General features: G+C 31.0%; 1 protein-coding gene across 2 annotated transcripts; it reads right to left on the bottom strand.

Annotated features, from left to right (window-relative positions):
• Positions 1-1,320: 1,320 nt before the first annotated feature.
• Positions 1,321-13,829, bottom strand: LOC129914337 (arf-GAP with coiled-coil, ANK repeat and PH domain-containing protein 2). 2 transcript variants are annotated; one of them, XM_055993531.1, is made up of 12 exons: positions 13,631-13,829; positions 13,176-13,334; positions 12,867-12,983; positions 12,651-12,744; positions 12,371-12,535; positions 12,122-12,265; positions 6,226-6,521; positions 6,013-6,147; positions 5,804-5,956; positions 4,945-5,746; positions 2,569-2,789; positions 1,321-2,504 (listed from the first exon to the last, which is right to left on the bottom strand). In XM_055993531.1, exons 2-12 carry the CDS (start codon positions 13,226-13,228, stop codon positions 2,318-2,320), a joined length of 2,367 nt encoding a protein of 788 aa, XP_055849506.1. In that variant the 5' UTR covers positions 13,229-13,334; positions 13,631-13,829; the 3' UTR covers positions 1,321-2,317. The 2 variants fall into 2 exon arrangements, with proteins under 2 accessions (XP_055849506.1, XP_055849507.1); XM_055993532.1 differs by having other exon boundaries at positions 6,013-6,129; positions 13,631-13,828.
• Positions 13,830-14,508: the final 679 nt, after the last annotated feature.

The following is a 14,508-nucleotide window of genomic DNA, read 5'->3' as shown; positions in this document are numbered from 1 at the left end:
TAAATATAAGCTTTGAATTTAATAATTTGTCTTTTTACACCTTTATGAAAATTTTATCTATGTTCTGAAAAATTGTCTATACACCTCAACTATGTTTAATGTTTAAAAATTACAATTTAGATTTTTGTATGGATCTAATTTCAACAAGCACGAATTTTTAAAAACGGAATTATTTAATCGGTAAATGTTCACTTTTAAACAGAAAATATCACAAATTTTAAGCGAAAAAACATTTACAACTATTTTAAATTTGTTTTTGAAGTTCCTAAAGGTAACTCTTCGGGCACTCAAATATACTAGTGACGACATAGTTTTGAAAGCAACGTTTCATTATTCGTTATTCGTGAATACCCACATCTTGGTTACAAAAACATACGATTCTTGTGTCTATTAGTTGTGAGTATGAGGTTTGATATATCGTTTCATTTATTTCTACGAAAGATACGTACGTTGAGTTACCAGGGCCCCAGGGCAGGATTAAATTTGGGGCTCCTTTGATATTTGGTGGCCCCTTTGATATAGAAAATAAGAACAAATAAAAAAGTACGTAAACGCCCTACTTTTTTTTGGGGTCCTTGATGTATCGTTTGTTGGTTGCTTAGATTATTCAAGATAATGTATAATTTTTCTTTCAAAAAACCCTGAGGTTATAATATTTTTTTAGATGAAGTATGACATATGTGGCTGGCAACCAATTCATTATGCATCACACTGAAGAATATAATTTTTCTCTTTTGTTTCCGAAGTGATTAATGTCAAATATCTTTTGTTTCCTTACTTTTATAATAAGTTGCCTTTTCTGCATTGTCTCCAGTCGGGGACCCTGGGGCACCGCCCCACTTGCCCCCATGGTGTGTACGCACCTGTGCATAACTCTAACTTCTTTTAGTCGAAGTCTCTATAAGTCGAAATATGTTTTGAGAACTTTGCGTATAAAATAGTAGGTTTCCAATTTTTGTTTTCCTTTTTCCATTTTAAGAGTTCCACTGTAAAAATATTTTTGAAGATCATGCGATGTTTTAGTATGCCCTTAAATTTATTCTACGTCGAAATTCTTGACATCCCAAGCTAGCTTTTCCAATACAACTTTATCAGTCGCAGAAATTCAAGCTTTATATTTTTTAAAATTACAAAACTGTATTATTATTTTTGTTTAAAATTTTTGTTTATTCTTTTTATTCATACAAAGGTTGGCCATTCAAAAAGGAAATTAATTTTATTTATTTTAATAATTTTTTAAAAATTATTATTTTTATCCTCTTTTTTTTGTTTGTTTTATTTAACAAATATACCTGCCACAAGGTTAACTGTAAGAAAATCTTTTCTTTTTTTGTCACTATAATAAATGTGCGATTAAATATTTCAATTAAATTAATTGAAGTTACTGTTAGCAGGCATGTTTTTTATTACATTCGTTGGGTTATGATTTATGTGTGTAAAGTGGGCACATTAAAAAAACATTCTCAAAAAAAAAAACAACAGATATTTTGTTTGTTTTTTAATATGTCTAGGATCTAGGTAATTGATAGATCTTAATTGTTTAAATTTTTATTTTCCAATAATAACAAAAAGGAAACAATAAATCATAATAATTATAATAATGTGAGTATATATAATATTTATTTATATTTAATGCATGTGTTTAAAAAAAAAAATAAAAATTATTATCAATTAACATAATGTAAATTGGCCAGCTTGAAGAGACACAAAAAGAGGACATACAAACACATTTTTTTTTTGTTTTTGCTTGCAAAAATATGTATAAAATATTTAACAGACACTTAACGTATATTGAATAAATACAACAATTTACAACTTAAATCTTAAGAATAATAATAATTAATTAAAAAAATTGAGATATATAAAAAGTAAAAATAATATTTTGTTAAACAATCACGAGAGTAGTTTACTTAAGAGAACAAGGAAAAGAGCGGCGAAGCAACACCTTTTTTTTTGTTTTAATATCAAAAATATATATAAATGTTATATTATTCGGGCGAAAAATGACGACAGATTCATTCGTCTTTTTCAGTTTTTTTCTTCATCTCATTTTCATTTCTTTGCCTATCAAGTTCTACAATCAACACAACAAGGATATAATAATTAAGCTTGTATTGCATTTGCATATTAGCTACAAATGTTAATCATACTTAAGGAACTAACAGGATAAATAAAAGGCGCTGGTTTAAATGGTATAAAGAGTTGGCAGATAGGGGGTGTGTATGTGGCACAGTTGCAACTCAATTTATTTGGAATAGCGAGTGCAACTTAAGCATCATTTTTTGTTTTGTTTTACTTATTTATCAATTCAATTTTGTCAATCGGAATTCGTTAGAGAGGAAGCTTGTGATTCGAGAGTGTTGGTATCGGTGCGATTTCTTAACATTCTTGGTTGACTTGAGGCGAAATTGGAAAAGTCTTTCATTACATCTTTGTAAGTTTCATCTTCGCCGTTGCCCTCATCGCTAAGACCAATTTCATCGTTAAGTCGAGTCAATCGTAATCTAAAATTTTTAAATTATGAGTAAAGTAAGTGAAATTTGATTTAATTTGTTTTGTTAAAATTACAATGTAACAATATCAGCATTTCGTTGGTCAACAGCAATATCAAGAGGTTTCTTTCCATCCTTGGCAACGATATCATATTTGGCTTTGTGCTTTAGCAAAAGGTATGCTTGTGCAATGCAGCCTTTTTGTGTGGATAGATGAAGAGCACTATAGCCAAAGTCGTCTATCACATCGATTGGCACTCCATTAAGTAAAAGAAATTCACAAGCCATTACCGAGCCCTGAAAAGAAAATACAAAAAGAAGTATATTTATTAATATTATGATTGATTTTAAGTTAAAATGATAAAAATAAAATGAAACCCGATTTCTAATACCAATAAGTTTAAACATGGATTTCAAATCTGGACATTATATAAGTTTGAAAGCGTTATTGCATGATTTTAATCTACATTAGCTCTGATTACAGCGAAAATATTAGAAAAAGTTTCTATGGGAAAAATTTTAAATAAAAAGTATTGACCTTCACCGATGGGAAATAGAGATTTAGGAAAATTCGCATCAAAAACAGATGACATATCCGAAAAAGTATTTAAAACTCTTCGTCAAATCCTATTCTTTCGATCCTGTTTCGATGTATATCGATGTACTCCTCAGTATATTGAAAAATCATATAAAGCAGTAAAATCAACAAAAAAAGTGTGAACAGAGGAGATACAGAGATGGATTGGAAAAGATTAAATACGACATATCTACCGAATTGTGAAGAAATCAACGACATAATTCACTTATAAAGAACTTATAATGATAGAGCTTCTAAAACACGGAGTATGTACCAACTCTTCCGTTCGGCTTTAAGCCTGGAAAATGTACTATTGTAAAATCTGTGGACAAAGTCCGCGAATTCAACATTTAAATTCAAAGCCACTTAGGATGACATATGTACCGAAATCAAGCGCAGAATATCTCTTGCTAATAGTAGCTTCTTTGCGCTGAGAAAAAATAATTGAGGAATACACTTTTTATCTTTCATTTTGTATGGTGGATGCTGGATGGGTATGGACTTTCTCACAGGTGGATAAAAGCTTTCTTGGCGTATTTGAAAAGAGGGAACTACATATGATTTATGGTGTCGTTTTCGAAAAAGTCTGTTCATTAAATAAGCTGTTCAATGACGTGTTACAAATTTTCGAGTTTTGTTAGAAGTTCAGTATTTCGGGACACTTCAAGGACGTCTGGTGGGGGTAAGCTCGCGGTTTAAACGTCTGGGACTAATTTGTTCACTATAGAGAGGTATTTGTAATTTTCAAAGAGTGACCATCTTATGGTTATATTTAAGGAATAACAAAATTTTCGTATACCGTTTCTGAAAGAACATTTCAGAATTTTAATGACGTCTGGTACGGTAAAAAATGCTTCGAATAAAACGTCTGGGATTTGTAATCGTGGTATTTTTTCTGATTTTTTGGTATATCACACTTGTGGCATCAAAAACTGATTTTCGTTTACCATTTTTTGGAACGTCTGGCAGGGGGAATGCCGCGAATAAAAAGCCTGACACCCAACTTCAAGATTTCACTCTCTTTGGGCTCTATATGAATTAAAGTGGTTATATACTTGTTGAAAATACGCTCTCAGAGTGTATACTACTTTAAAGAATTTATACTTTGTTTATAAATTTTGTTAAAACTAAATTTTGCTTAATTTGTTTTGTAATGAAAAATCAAATTATTAATATATTATTAAAAAGCCTTTTGACCAGAAACGTTCTAGTTTTATTTCCTAAAGGAAGTTCATACCAACAGCATAATTCATTAATACTCGACACAGAAATCGAAATAATGCATTTTTTAACTCTCCCCAGAGAGTTTCCACTTCCAAAATCTGCTATGGGCTTTTAGACTATTAGTTTTGAAAATTGATAGAGTTATGAAACCGTTATATTTGGTTCAAAAACTTCTCTACAGAGTACCAAAAATGGATACCAGGATTCAATGGAAATAGCCCACCCGTCAAACTTCATCAACAGGTAGACAAAAATTACATACGAATTATCGTCATCAAATTTTAAACAAATTCGTTCACTCGTTTGGGCTGTAGCTCATTCTATTGCTATACGGAAACTACTATTTTGAACTTCTCCATCATGGTTCTCCAGATGGTCAATTACCAAAAGCATTTTTATCAAAAATAATTAAAACAGCCAAATACAACCAATATCTCGTCGAGGATAGCATAGATTGACTTTGCCTTCACACACATTACATTAAAAATACAAAAATTATTGTGAAACACCTGCCCAAACGTAATTTAGTATTTTGCGGAGTTTTTTCTTTGTAATTTTGAAAAAATGGTAACAACTTCAATCATCTTGGAAGACACTTAACAAATAATTCAAAGAAAGCTGACGTTAAACATCAAACATAAGAAAACTTACCGATAATACCGCTTGATGTAAGTACGTCCTATTCGAATCTTCTGAATTCTTCCAATTTTTATCCGCACCTAAAGCAAATGCCATACACATAACTGGCAAATTATGTACCCCTGAAGCCTTATACAATAACAGATTCGAAGTAAGTTTCTCGAAACGTTCCTCCTCAACAATATAATCATCTTCACCCTCTGTCGATTCCTGATCAGAACCAAGAATTCCTGGTTGATCACATGACTCTATTTTTAAATTATCACCAATAATCATTAGATCCTCTCGTGATATACTCAGCGACATTGATGGAATGTTTAAAGACTCATCATCACCATCCGACTTTGAGCTCGATCCATTTGGATACTTGCGTCGAAATTTCTTAACACCCCATTTGCGAGTTGTTGCAACTTCAGTGGCACCAAAACATTCGATATTTTCTAGCTCTTCAACCTTTGGCATTCCACAAATGAAACGCTTTTCAATGTATTTGGCTTTTATCCAAGCTTCGCGCACACTAATATCACAATTCTCTGTAGCCGGCTTCAAGTTGCTGCTCTCATCAATGTGAGCTTCGTAGATTCGATTGACAATGTCGTTGCCTAATTCCATCATTACTTTGACATTTTCCGCTTCCCAAGCGTCGAGGGTGAGTGAACGCACCTTGCTGTAATGAACTCCGAGACTGCGATGAACTCCAGAGCATTCAATGCATAGAGTTATGCCAAGATTTATTGAAGCCCATCGAGGATCTGAGCCTCGACAATCGCAACATTGAGAATTACCAGGAATCTTTAAGAATTGTTCCCAGTGGCTAGAGAAAAATAACATATAAATCAACCGACTTGAATGATTGACTGTTTCAACTTACATCCTTCTTTTTATGTTCAGAGCATTTGAAGGCAGAGATGATTGGGGTTTTGAATTGATACTGTTATATTGAATTGCAGCGCCAATACTTCTCTGAAGTGCACCGATCCAAGCTTGTAGCATCTCTGCCGAATCTGCCTGTAGTGTATGAGACCTAAAAAAAAAAGAAAAAATCATACAAATTCAAACATTTTCAATTCCACTACTCACTTTGTTGGAGAAATAACTTCAAAGCAAAACCTCCGATCACCATCGTTTACGGGTCTCACTGTACAAATTCTCAGATCTTCTTCCATAACCGAAAATGAATCCTCATTGGATCGCTTTCTGAAACTCGTCAAATCACTTATGAGTCGCAATGAAATATATAATTTGGAAAACTCTCTTTCCAAAAGCTAGTTTATGTTTGAAATAGTGACTCACCTGTATACAAGTTGATTATCACTCAAATAGAACCATCGTCGGCACCAGGTTTTGAAACCTTTGGATTTTTTCTTAAAGAGATATCCCTCGAGTTTATTTGACGAACTATTGGTATTGTTGTCATTGAAACTATTCACACTTAAATGGCGATTCTGCATTGATTTCTCCAATTGTTGGTAGTCTGTGCGAAGTAAATTTATATCGTCTGAGAGATTCTTGAAGAATTCATCAAAATCATTGCAGAGATCTGAGCCTTGGTGATAATAAGTACCGCAAGCTTGGTAATAGTCAAGTAGCTGTAACATGAGTATAAACGTTATTTAGAACTGAATGTGGTTTTGTTTATTCGATACAAGTTAATTTTTTAATAACAAAATATATTAGTCATACAGTTTTATTGATTTTTCTTTGGTTGTTATCTGAATGGAGATAGCACAATTATATTGTTGAACGCATAAAAGCATAGTAATCTAATCTTAAAACAAGATTGATAGTTTATCTGTATGATATTTAATTTAAAAAATGAAAAAAAAGAATTTCATTCATTTTAGACCACAAAGTATTAAGTTTTATCTATGAAAGTACCTACCTTTTCAAGCTAAATTAAACTCTAAGATTAGTATCAAGTTTATGTGAAAACACTTGAGTGTTGGAGACTCCCTAAATGGGTTATTAAACTTAATAAATCAATCAAGTCAAACAATTTCATATTAGTTCAGTTTTTTTTATATTCCTCAATTTAAAAATAAAAAAAAAATGAGAAATGTTTTGGTAAAAAATGGGAAAACTTAGCATTCTAAAAGTTTCCAAGGCCGACATTTTTTTAAAACGCCTAGAACGCCTAGGCATTTTTATCATACATTGAAATAATTTGCTTAAAAAAAGCTCGAGTCAATTATTCTGATAAGTACTGAGATTCTGATCCTAAGAAATTATTTATTGTGTAAATAGTGCTTAAATATTTGAAACTAGAATTTATAGATTTTTTCTTTAATGTTTATATGTACATATATGTACTTTAAAAATACATATTTTCTTACAGTGTGACACTGTTACACCCGTTACAAAAATAGTCACACCCGTATTTTTTTTTGAATTGTTATAAAATTCTTATTAATTCCCTAGAAATATATGCTTCCTGGCAGCTTAATTAAATCTCCTTTCATATTATATACGATACCCACGACTTTTCATTCAAAAATCTACAATATGGCTTCAAAGTCACCAAAGTACACCGAACCGATTTTTTAACGTCACACCTGTTACATCTTATCTTAAGAGTTTGAGAGTTGAAAGACAGGTTAAAAAAATGTAATTTTAAACATATACTTACAACTAAATAAGTAAGGTGTGCAAGCTATTAAATACTTTATTTAGTGAATAGTACTCAAGCCAGGAACAAATAAAATGCACGACTGGGGTCGCACGAACTTGCTCTTAGAGTTAAAGTTGTTTAAATTTTTAAGACTTTTTATATAGAAATTTGGAAAAAAAAAATAAAATTCGTTTAAAAAAAAAAATTAAATAAAATCTGAAATTAAATTGCTCTCCAAAACAAGTATGCAGTTTTGATTGATATATTAACATGCATTTTTAGAAAAAAAAATTTCAAAATCGTTAGAGCCGTTTTTTTAAAAACTAATTTTTTATAAATAATTTTTTGGAAAAAAAGTTTAAAAATAAAATTGGTATGCCATTTTGTAGAAATCACTAATCAACATCTAAAAACAAAATTTCAAAAGAATTAAATGTACCGTTTTCGAAAATTTGATTTTTCAAAAAAAAATTTTCAAATTTTTTTTAAAAACCCAAAAATTATTTTTTCCAAAATTTTATTTTTGGCTTATATTTAAATTATATAAATGCTTCTTCACAAAAAGTTTCGTTGAAATCGAATAAGCAGTTTTGGAGATAATCGGATTTGAAAAAAACGGTTCTATGGCAGGTACCGTTAATAATGATTTTCAAAAAAAAATTTTTTCATTAAAAGATAGACCTAAACTTTAAACTAACATTTGAATTTTTTAAACAAAATCGTTGGAGCCGTTTTCGAGATATTTCAATTTTACTAAAATCGGTATATGACAAGTACCGTTATTTTTGGTCCAAAAAAATTAATTCCAAAAACCCCTCTGGAGAGTCGCCAAATAACGCTGCATACCAGGTTTGACATCAATCGGTCCATCCGTTTAGGCTGTAGCTCCTTATACAGACAGACAGACAGACAGACAGACGGACTTCCGGGACCCCCTTTTTTGGCATTGTCTACCATCGTAATGTCATGGAAAAATGTTATCTCAACTTTTTTTTTTGTACGAATGCATAACTTGATATATAGTACCTATATCGCAAGTAAAAATGAAGTAAATCTGTCACACCCGGTAGGTACAATCGAACTACCCCAACACGATATGAAAATCTTCTATAGAATCACGAAAATAATATTTATATTTTGGACTGCATCTGTGGTTGACTTACATTCGAAAAACACAAATCGCTCAAGGATTTTAATTCTACATGTATCCTCAATTGTTATTTGAAACATTTGAAGGGTCCAGGGGAAGAACAGCAATAGTCCACTCCAACTCATTTCGAGAAAAACGCATTTTAAAATTTTGTTCTCCATACAACTTAGTACTAAAATCACACAATTTATTTATTTTTTCAGCAAGGCTTAAATTTATTTTATAAATGTATAATGTAATGACATCAGATAGTGCTAAGTAAATATTACAAGACCTCATCATTGGTTTATTTTTGACAAAAAGTGGACATATGCCGTTTCTCCTCTTAACCCTTCATTTTGATACGATTCTGTTTTTGTTTTATTTTGTTCAATACAATTTTTTTGAAAGTTTATAATTACACTCTTTTTGAAGATTAAATAAAATGTTCCTCCATTGACTAGACATTCGATCATCTTTCATGTTTTCCAAAACTCTGAGATTATTTCGTCGGTCCTTTTTTTTTTACTATAGTAGAACCATAAAATATACCAATCACACAATTGACTTAAATTGTATAGGATGCATCGTTCTAAAATGCAGGTATTGGTTGTTTTAAAACACCGTTTTAAATATTTTTAGAATTTTCGGGATTATAACTTGATGGAAGACTGATGATGAAATTATTAATAAGTTCGTTGAATTGATGTAAAGAGCTACATCCTACAGCTGCAAAATAGCCCCAAACCATGACCGATCATCCAGATTGGCTTTTATCAATTAAAAGCAAACATTTTAACCCCGATTAATATTTTCTTTTTTAACTTTACAATTTAAAGAAGTAACGGTTTTTTGACGGGTCGAATAAAGAGACCAAATCCTCTCAAACTCTTTTGTACCGTACTAATACAGGAAGTTCAAAATCTTCAAAAATAGTATTGGAGTTGCAAAGGGAACTTTTAACAAGAAAAACTTTAGTTGCCTATCAGTTTTTACGGATATTTTGATTTTTCGTTTCTTAACTTTTATATCACTGCTCATAAAACTTTGATTTAAGTGATGCTTAAAATCGCTACCTCAACATTGAGACCCACCAAGTCCGGTTAAGTTCTTCACAGACAAGATTATGGCATCCGATTTCTAAATAGATTTAGGTCCATTTTCTTCACTCGGAGTTGAACATAACTTGAGAATTTTTAATATAAAAATTCTCAAGTTTTGTTCAACTCCGAGTGAAGAAAATGGACCTTAGGCGTGTGATTATGAATAATCACAAGACAAATTTATGGAAAGCAATCATACTAAGGTTGTGTGCATTTTTATTTCTTATAACTTGAAATATGAGTTAGTACTAATGTATGCTTACATACACTTAATAAAGCATTTACGAGATTCCTTCGGAATACTATCATGGAAAAAATAGGACTAGAACAAAAAATTGTAGTCGACCCAGAAACTTTATCATACATAGTCCCTGTAGTTCTCTCTGCTGAGAACCACTAAAAGAAACAAAATTTTTTTAGAAAAACAAAACAGCAGCAGTATTCTCTGCGTCAATTAGATCTTATCCTGTTAAGTGATAAACTCATTCGACTATAGTTCAAAGTCTGAAATATCAATCAACTCTTCAAATTGTTCAAAAGCACATGCATGATTTTTATGTATTGTGATGACAGTATTGAAAATACTTGTTGGTCATTTCGTGACAAGACGACTAACCATCAAAACTTCTTACTTTTAAAACAAGTTTTTAAGAGATCAAAATGTTTATAATGAAGAGAACTTAATCATCAGATAAAAACTTTAAACAACTTCAAAGAAATTGTGTTCATATGCAGCTATGAGCATAACAAGCTATGTAATTAAAATTACACTAGATTGAAGATTTGCGAAACAAAAACTTGTCATTCTAATAAACCTATCGTTACCTCAACCCTTAAATGATTCATCGTGACTATCTATTAAAAAAAAATCAATTCAAAAAAAAAAAAAATATGCATACCTTCAATTAATAACAAGCAGGGCCGTCTTTAACTATCCTGGGGCCCTTGGGCACACAAGAATTTGGGGGCCCTTTTGGAAAGTAAAATAAGAACAATGGTTGGCTTAAAGGCAATGGTTGGTTAAAAAGGGGTGCCAATGCCAATATATCGTTCTATATAAAGTACCTAGTGTCTTTATTATTGACAGGGGGTGCCAATAATACGTGCATTGAGACATCAATCGTTGCCACTGCCAATAATTGTATACTTTTTATACTGCCAATAATAATTATACCCTGGTATCCGTTATAAGTTTCAGTTTGAAGAATTGGAAAAAAAGCTCAAACGGATTGATAAATTTGCTAAAACCTTGGTACAGACGATATGTAAGTAATTTCCAAGAGCCGTTTTTTAAATTTTATTTTAATGTCTCCTTTTCAACAAATATCTCTAATATAAAGTTTTCGAGATATTGCAATTTTCTCAAAAACGGATAACGATTTTGCTTTGAAAAAAAAAAAATATGTAATGCTGCTCAGAAGGCCGCACTTTTAAAATAAGAAAAATATTTTTTGGACCGTTATTAACGGTACCTACTTGCCATAAAACCGATTTCTTAATGTAAACGACACAACCGATTTTAATGAAAATTTTGGCATAAAAATGTTTAAACTGATATTAAAATTAAGAAAACTTTTTAAAAAAATTATTTTTGGATTACAAAAAAAAAATTAATTCTTTTTTGAAAAACAATTTTTTTTAAAGTTACTTATTTTAAATACGAGAGCAATTCGCAATGCAAATTAAAAAATGTTTGGATGTGCCAACCGTTGTACAATGGCGTTTTCCATTCAACCAAAACATTGATGTACCGTCGACGAGCCGGCAATAGTTTTTTCTTAAACGTTTTCCAACGGAAAAAGTATTGATGTTTTTTTGCCGACGAATTGATTCTTTTTTCGTCTTTTAATACGATTCTACATATTATTTTCCCACTGATTTTAACACGCACTACAAATTTGACAGTTTTGAGAATTCGTTGTTTGTATTAATAAATAATAAATAATCTTACCTACAGTGGAAAAAAAAAGATATTTTTCTTGTTTTTTGAAAAAATTTACTGTCTAATTTGTTTTGAAAATTGAATTTGGGTTTGGTCGTTTGGATTTAAAATTTTGTCCGCATAAAACGCCATATAATTTGTTTTCTTTTTGAAAACATATTTTTTCCGTATAGGTGTAGAAAAAAATTTATTTGATTGTTTGGTTGCCATATTTTTTGGTAGATGGTCTGCCCGACAAAAATGTTTTGAGAATAAATGTGTGAGAGAAACTTTCGTTCCTTCGGGGCCCCCCCTGAGAATGGGGGCCCTGGGCACAGGCCCCGTGTGCCCTTATGGTAAAGACGGCATTGATAACAAGTTGTGTTAAACAAATTTTGTTTTGTAAAGAAATAAGTTTGCATACTCACCGTTGATAATATAGATGGAACCTTTCTCGATTGCACTAATGTAATATAATTCACATAATCCAATGCTGTATGTTGAAAGCATGATTTTGATGCTGATAGTATATTTACAGCTTCTTGCACTTCTTGTGGTCGATTTTTATTTGCCTACAAAAAAAAATACAGTATATCATTAAAAATGAATCATCTAAAAATCAATCAAACAACCAAGTAGTAATTTGCATTGTTTGCAAATTCTCTAATTATTCTAACCTGAGCATTTTTTATAAGGGCGTTGTCATAGTTTTCCGATACTTTCAAAAAATGTCCCCTATAATCTTTAACTTGATTAATATCGTCCTTGACGAATACACTCAAGTTCTTTAACACCGTTCGACTGGCTTGATCCAGTAAAATTGTATGGAATTTATTCATCTCCTTTAGAACAATTGATAAGAAGGAAAACAGACAAAAAAAAGTAATAAATTAGTTGATAATGATTTGCCAAATAAAAAGAATTCAAAACAAAGAAGACAAGGAACAGAAAACAAACCTGGAAACAGTGAATGATCTTTCCAAGTGCGTTGTGTGCGTTCTTGTTATCAATAAAATGCTGTTGCAAATCCCACAACGACATTGCAAAAGCACTAAAATACAAGAAATAAAAAAAAAAAAACAAAAAGAATAGTTGTTAGTTTGTTTTTCTTTCAACAAAATGAACATGTGGCAGAATTGAAAGGTGCTCATAGACAAAAGGAGAATAACAAACCTTTGATTCTTGACATATTCCTTGCCAGAGTCTACGGCAACTGTGCAAAGCTTTATAATCTTCTCCAGACGTTGTTCCAAATGTTCGATTTCTGATTCTTCTTTGGAAATGTATTGCCTATAAAAAAAACACAAGGCGACAAAAAAGTTTGTTTATTTATCGTCATTATTTGTGTATACAAAAAAATAATAAAAATATGAGTCAGCGGCTTAGAGAAATAGGGTTTGAGTCGTGTTTGGCGAGAATGATGAGAATTTGATCATATTTCTAAGAACTTTTAGATTTTTTCTTTGCTTTGTGATTGCTCACCTGAATCTTGGAGAATCTTTTAAACATTCTTCAAATTCAATAGAAGAACGCATTTTGAAGATTTATTTTAATATCTTATTTCGTTGGCACAAAAGTATTTTAAAATAAAATCAAATAAAATGAAAAAAATAAAACGAAAAAGACAACACAGCAAAAAAACCAGAGATACCCAAAGGAGATGGGAAACTTTCGTACGTTTTACCCCCCAAAACCCATTTGTTTATTTCGTGTTGTTGTAATCTCTTTTGTATTCGTGAATAAATGTGAAAAACACACATAGTGTAGCCACGGTGTTTTTCCGCACACCTAAGCAAAAATGTCAATTTTTCACGCATACTTCGCCAAAAATGTATATTTTTTCACGCATACTTATCCAAAAATGTCTAAAGCAGCTTGTAGGCAAACCGCGTATGACGTCAGAAGTTTCTCATCTCTTTTGGGTATCTCTGAAAAAAACTTTATTTTTTAACTATTTTCTTTCTACTAAAACATTTTTCAATTGTTGTAAGAAGTTTTTTTTTTTCAATTGGAATGAATAATTCTAATACTTTAAATATAAAAGAATGTTAATAATTGAGGATATTGGAGTTTTCTTTAGTAGAAATAATTATATTTTTTTTTCTGCAAAACAGAGAGACTTTCACTTGGATTGGAAATTTCTTTTACGAATTTGATTTGGCAAATTTTGTATGTCGTTTTCCAAAATTATGGGAGTGAATCACTCCTTTTTCGTGCAATTTTGGAATTTGTTCACGAAGAATTTGACAAGTGGAGTGATTTGACGTTTGCTTTGCATGTGTTTGTAATACGAAATAATGAATAAAATAATAACACAATCTTTTAAATTCACTTTTAGTGATTTTTTACAATACTTTATTGAATTTTTTTTGTAAATAAATATAATTTCCTTCACAAAAAAAAGTTAAAACAACCACCCAACAATTTGACAAGCAGTCCATGAAGTCAAATGTAGAAGTATTGGTAATCACTCCGTCACTCCTTCAAAATTTTGGGAGTGAAGAATTCACTCCAAAACTTCACTCCTTTTTCAATTTTGGAATTTGAAATCACTCCTTTTGGAGTGATTATATAGCTAGGAGTGTCACTCCTTGAATTTTGGAAAACGACAGTAGTTTTTTTTTTTTTTTTAATTTTGAAAGGTAAAACGTCAGTTTTTTGATGGGATATGTCAAACAAGTGGTGGCTGGTGGTGGAGCGATGAGTGTGTTCAGTGAGAATGAAATTAATGTAGGTGGCGTAGTTGATAGTAAGGAGATATATTTTGATTCGACCATTTTGACCGGAAATATAGAAATACGTTACCTAATTTAAA

This window comes from Episyrphus balteatus, chromosome 3 (genome assembly GCF_945859705.1).
Source record: "Episyrphus balteatus chromosome 3, idEpiBalt1.1, whole genome shotgun sequence".
NCBI classification, from domain to species: Eukaryota; Metazoa; Arthropoda; class Insecta; order Diptera; family Syrphidae; genus Episyrphus; species Episyrphus balteatus.
This window is presented reverse-complemented; position numbering and strand designations above follow the sequence as displayed.

Coding starts and splice junctions, on each gene's coding strand:
- LOC129914337 (XM_055993531.1), bottom strand. CDS start 13,228: ATGCGTTCTTCTATTGAATTTGAAGAATGTTTAAAAGATTCTCCAAGA. Junction 5,957..6,012: donor GAAGTTATTTCTCCAACAAA/GTGAGTAGTGGA, acceptor TTTTTTTTTTAG/GTCTCATACACTACAGGCAG. Junction 2,505..2,568: donor AATGCTGATATTGTTACATT/GTAATTTTAACA, acceptor TAAAAATTTTAG/ATTACGATTGACTCGACTTA.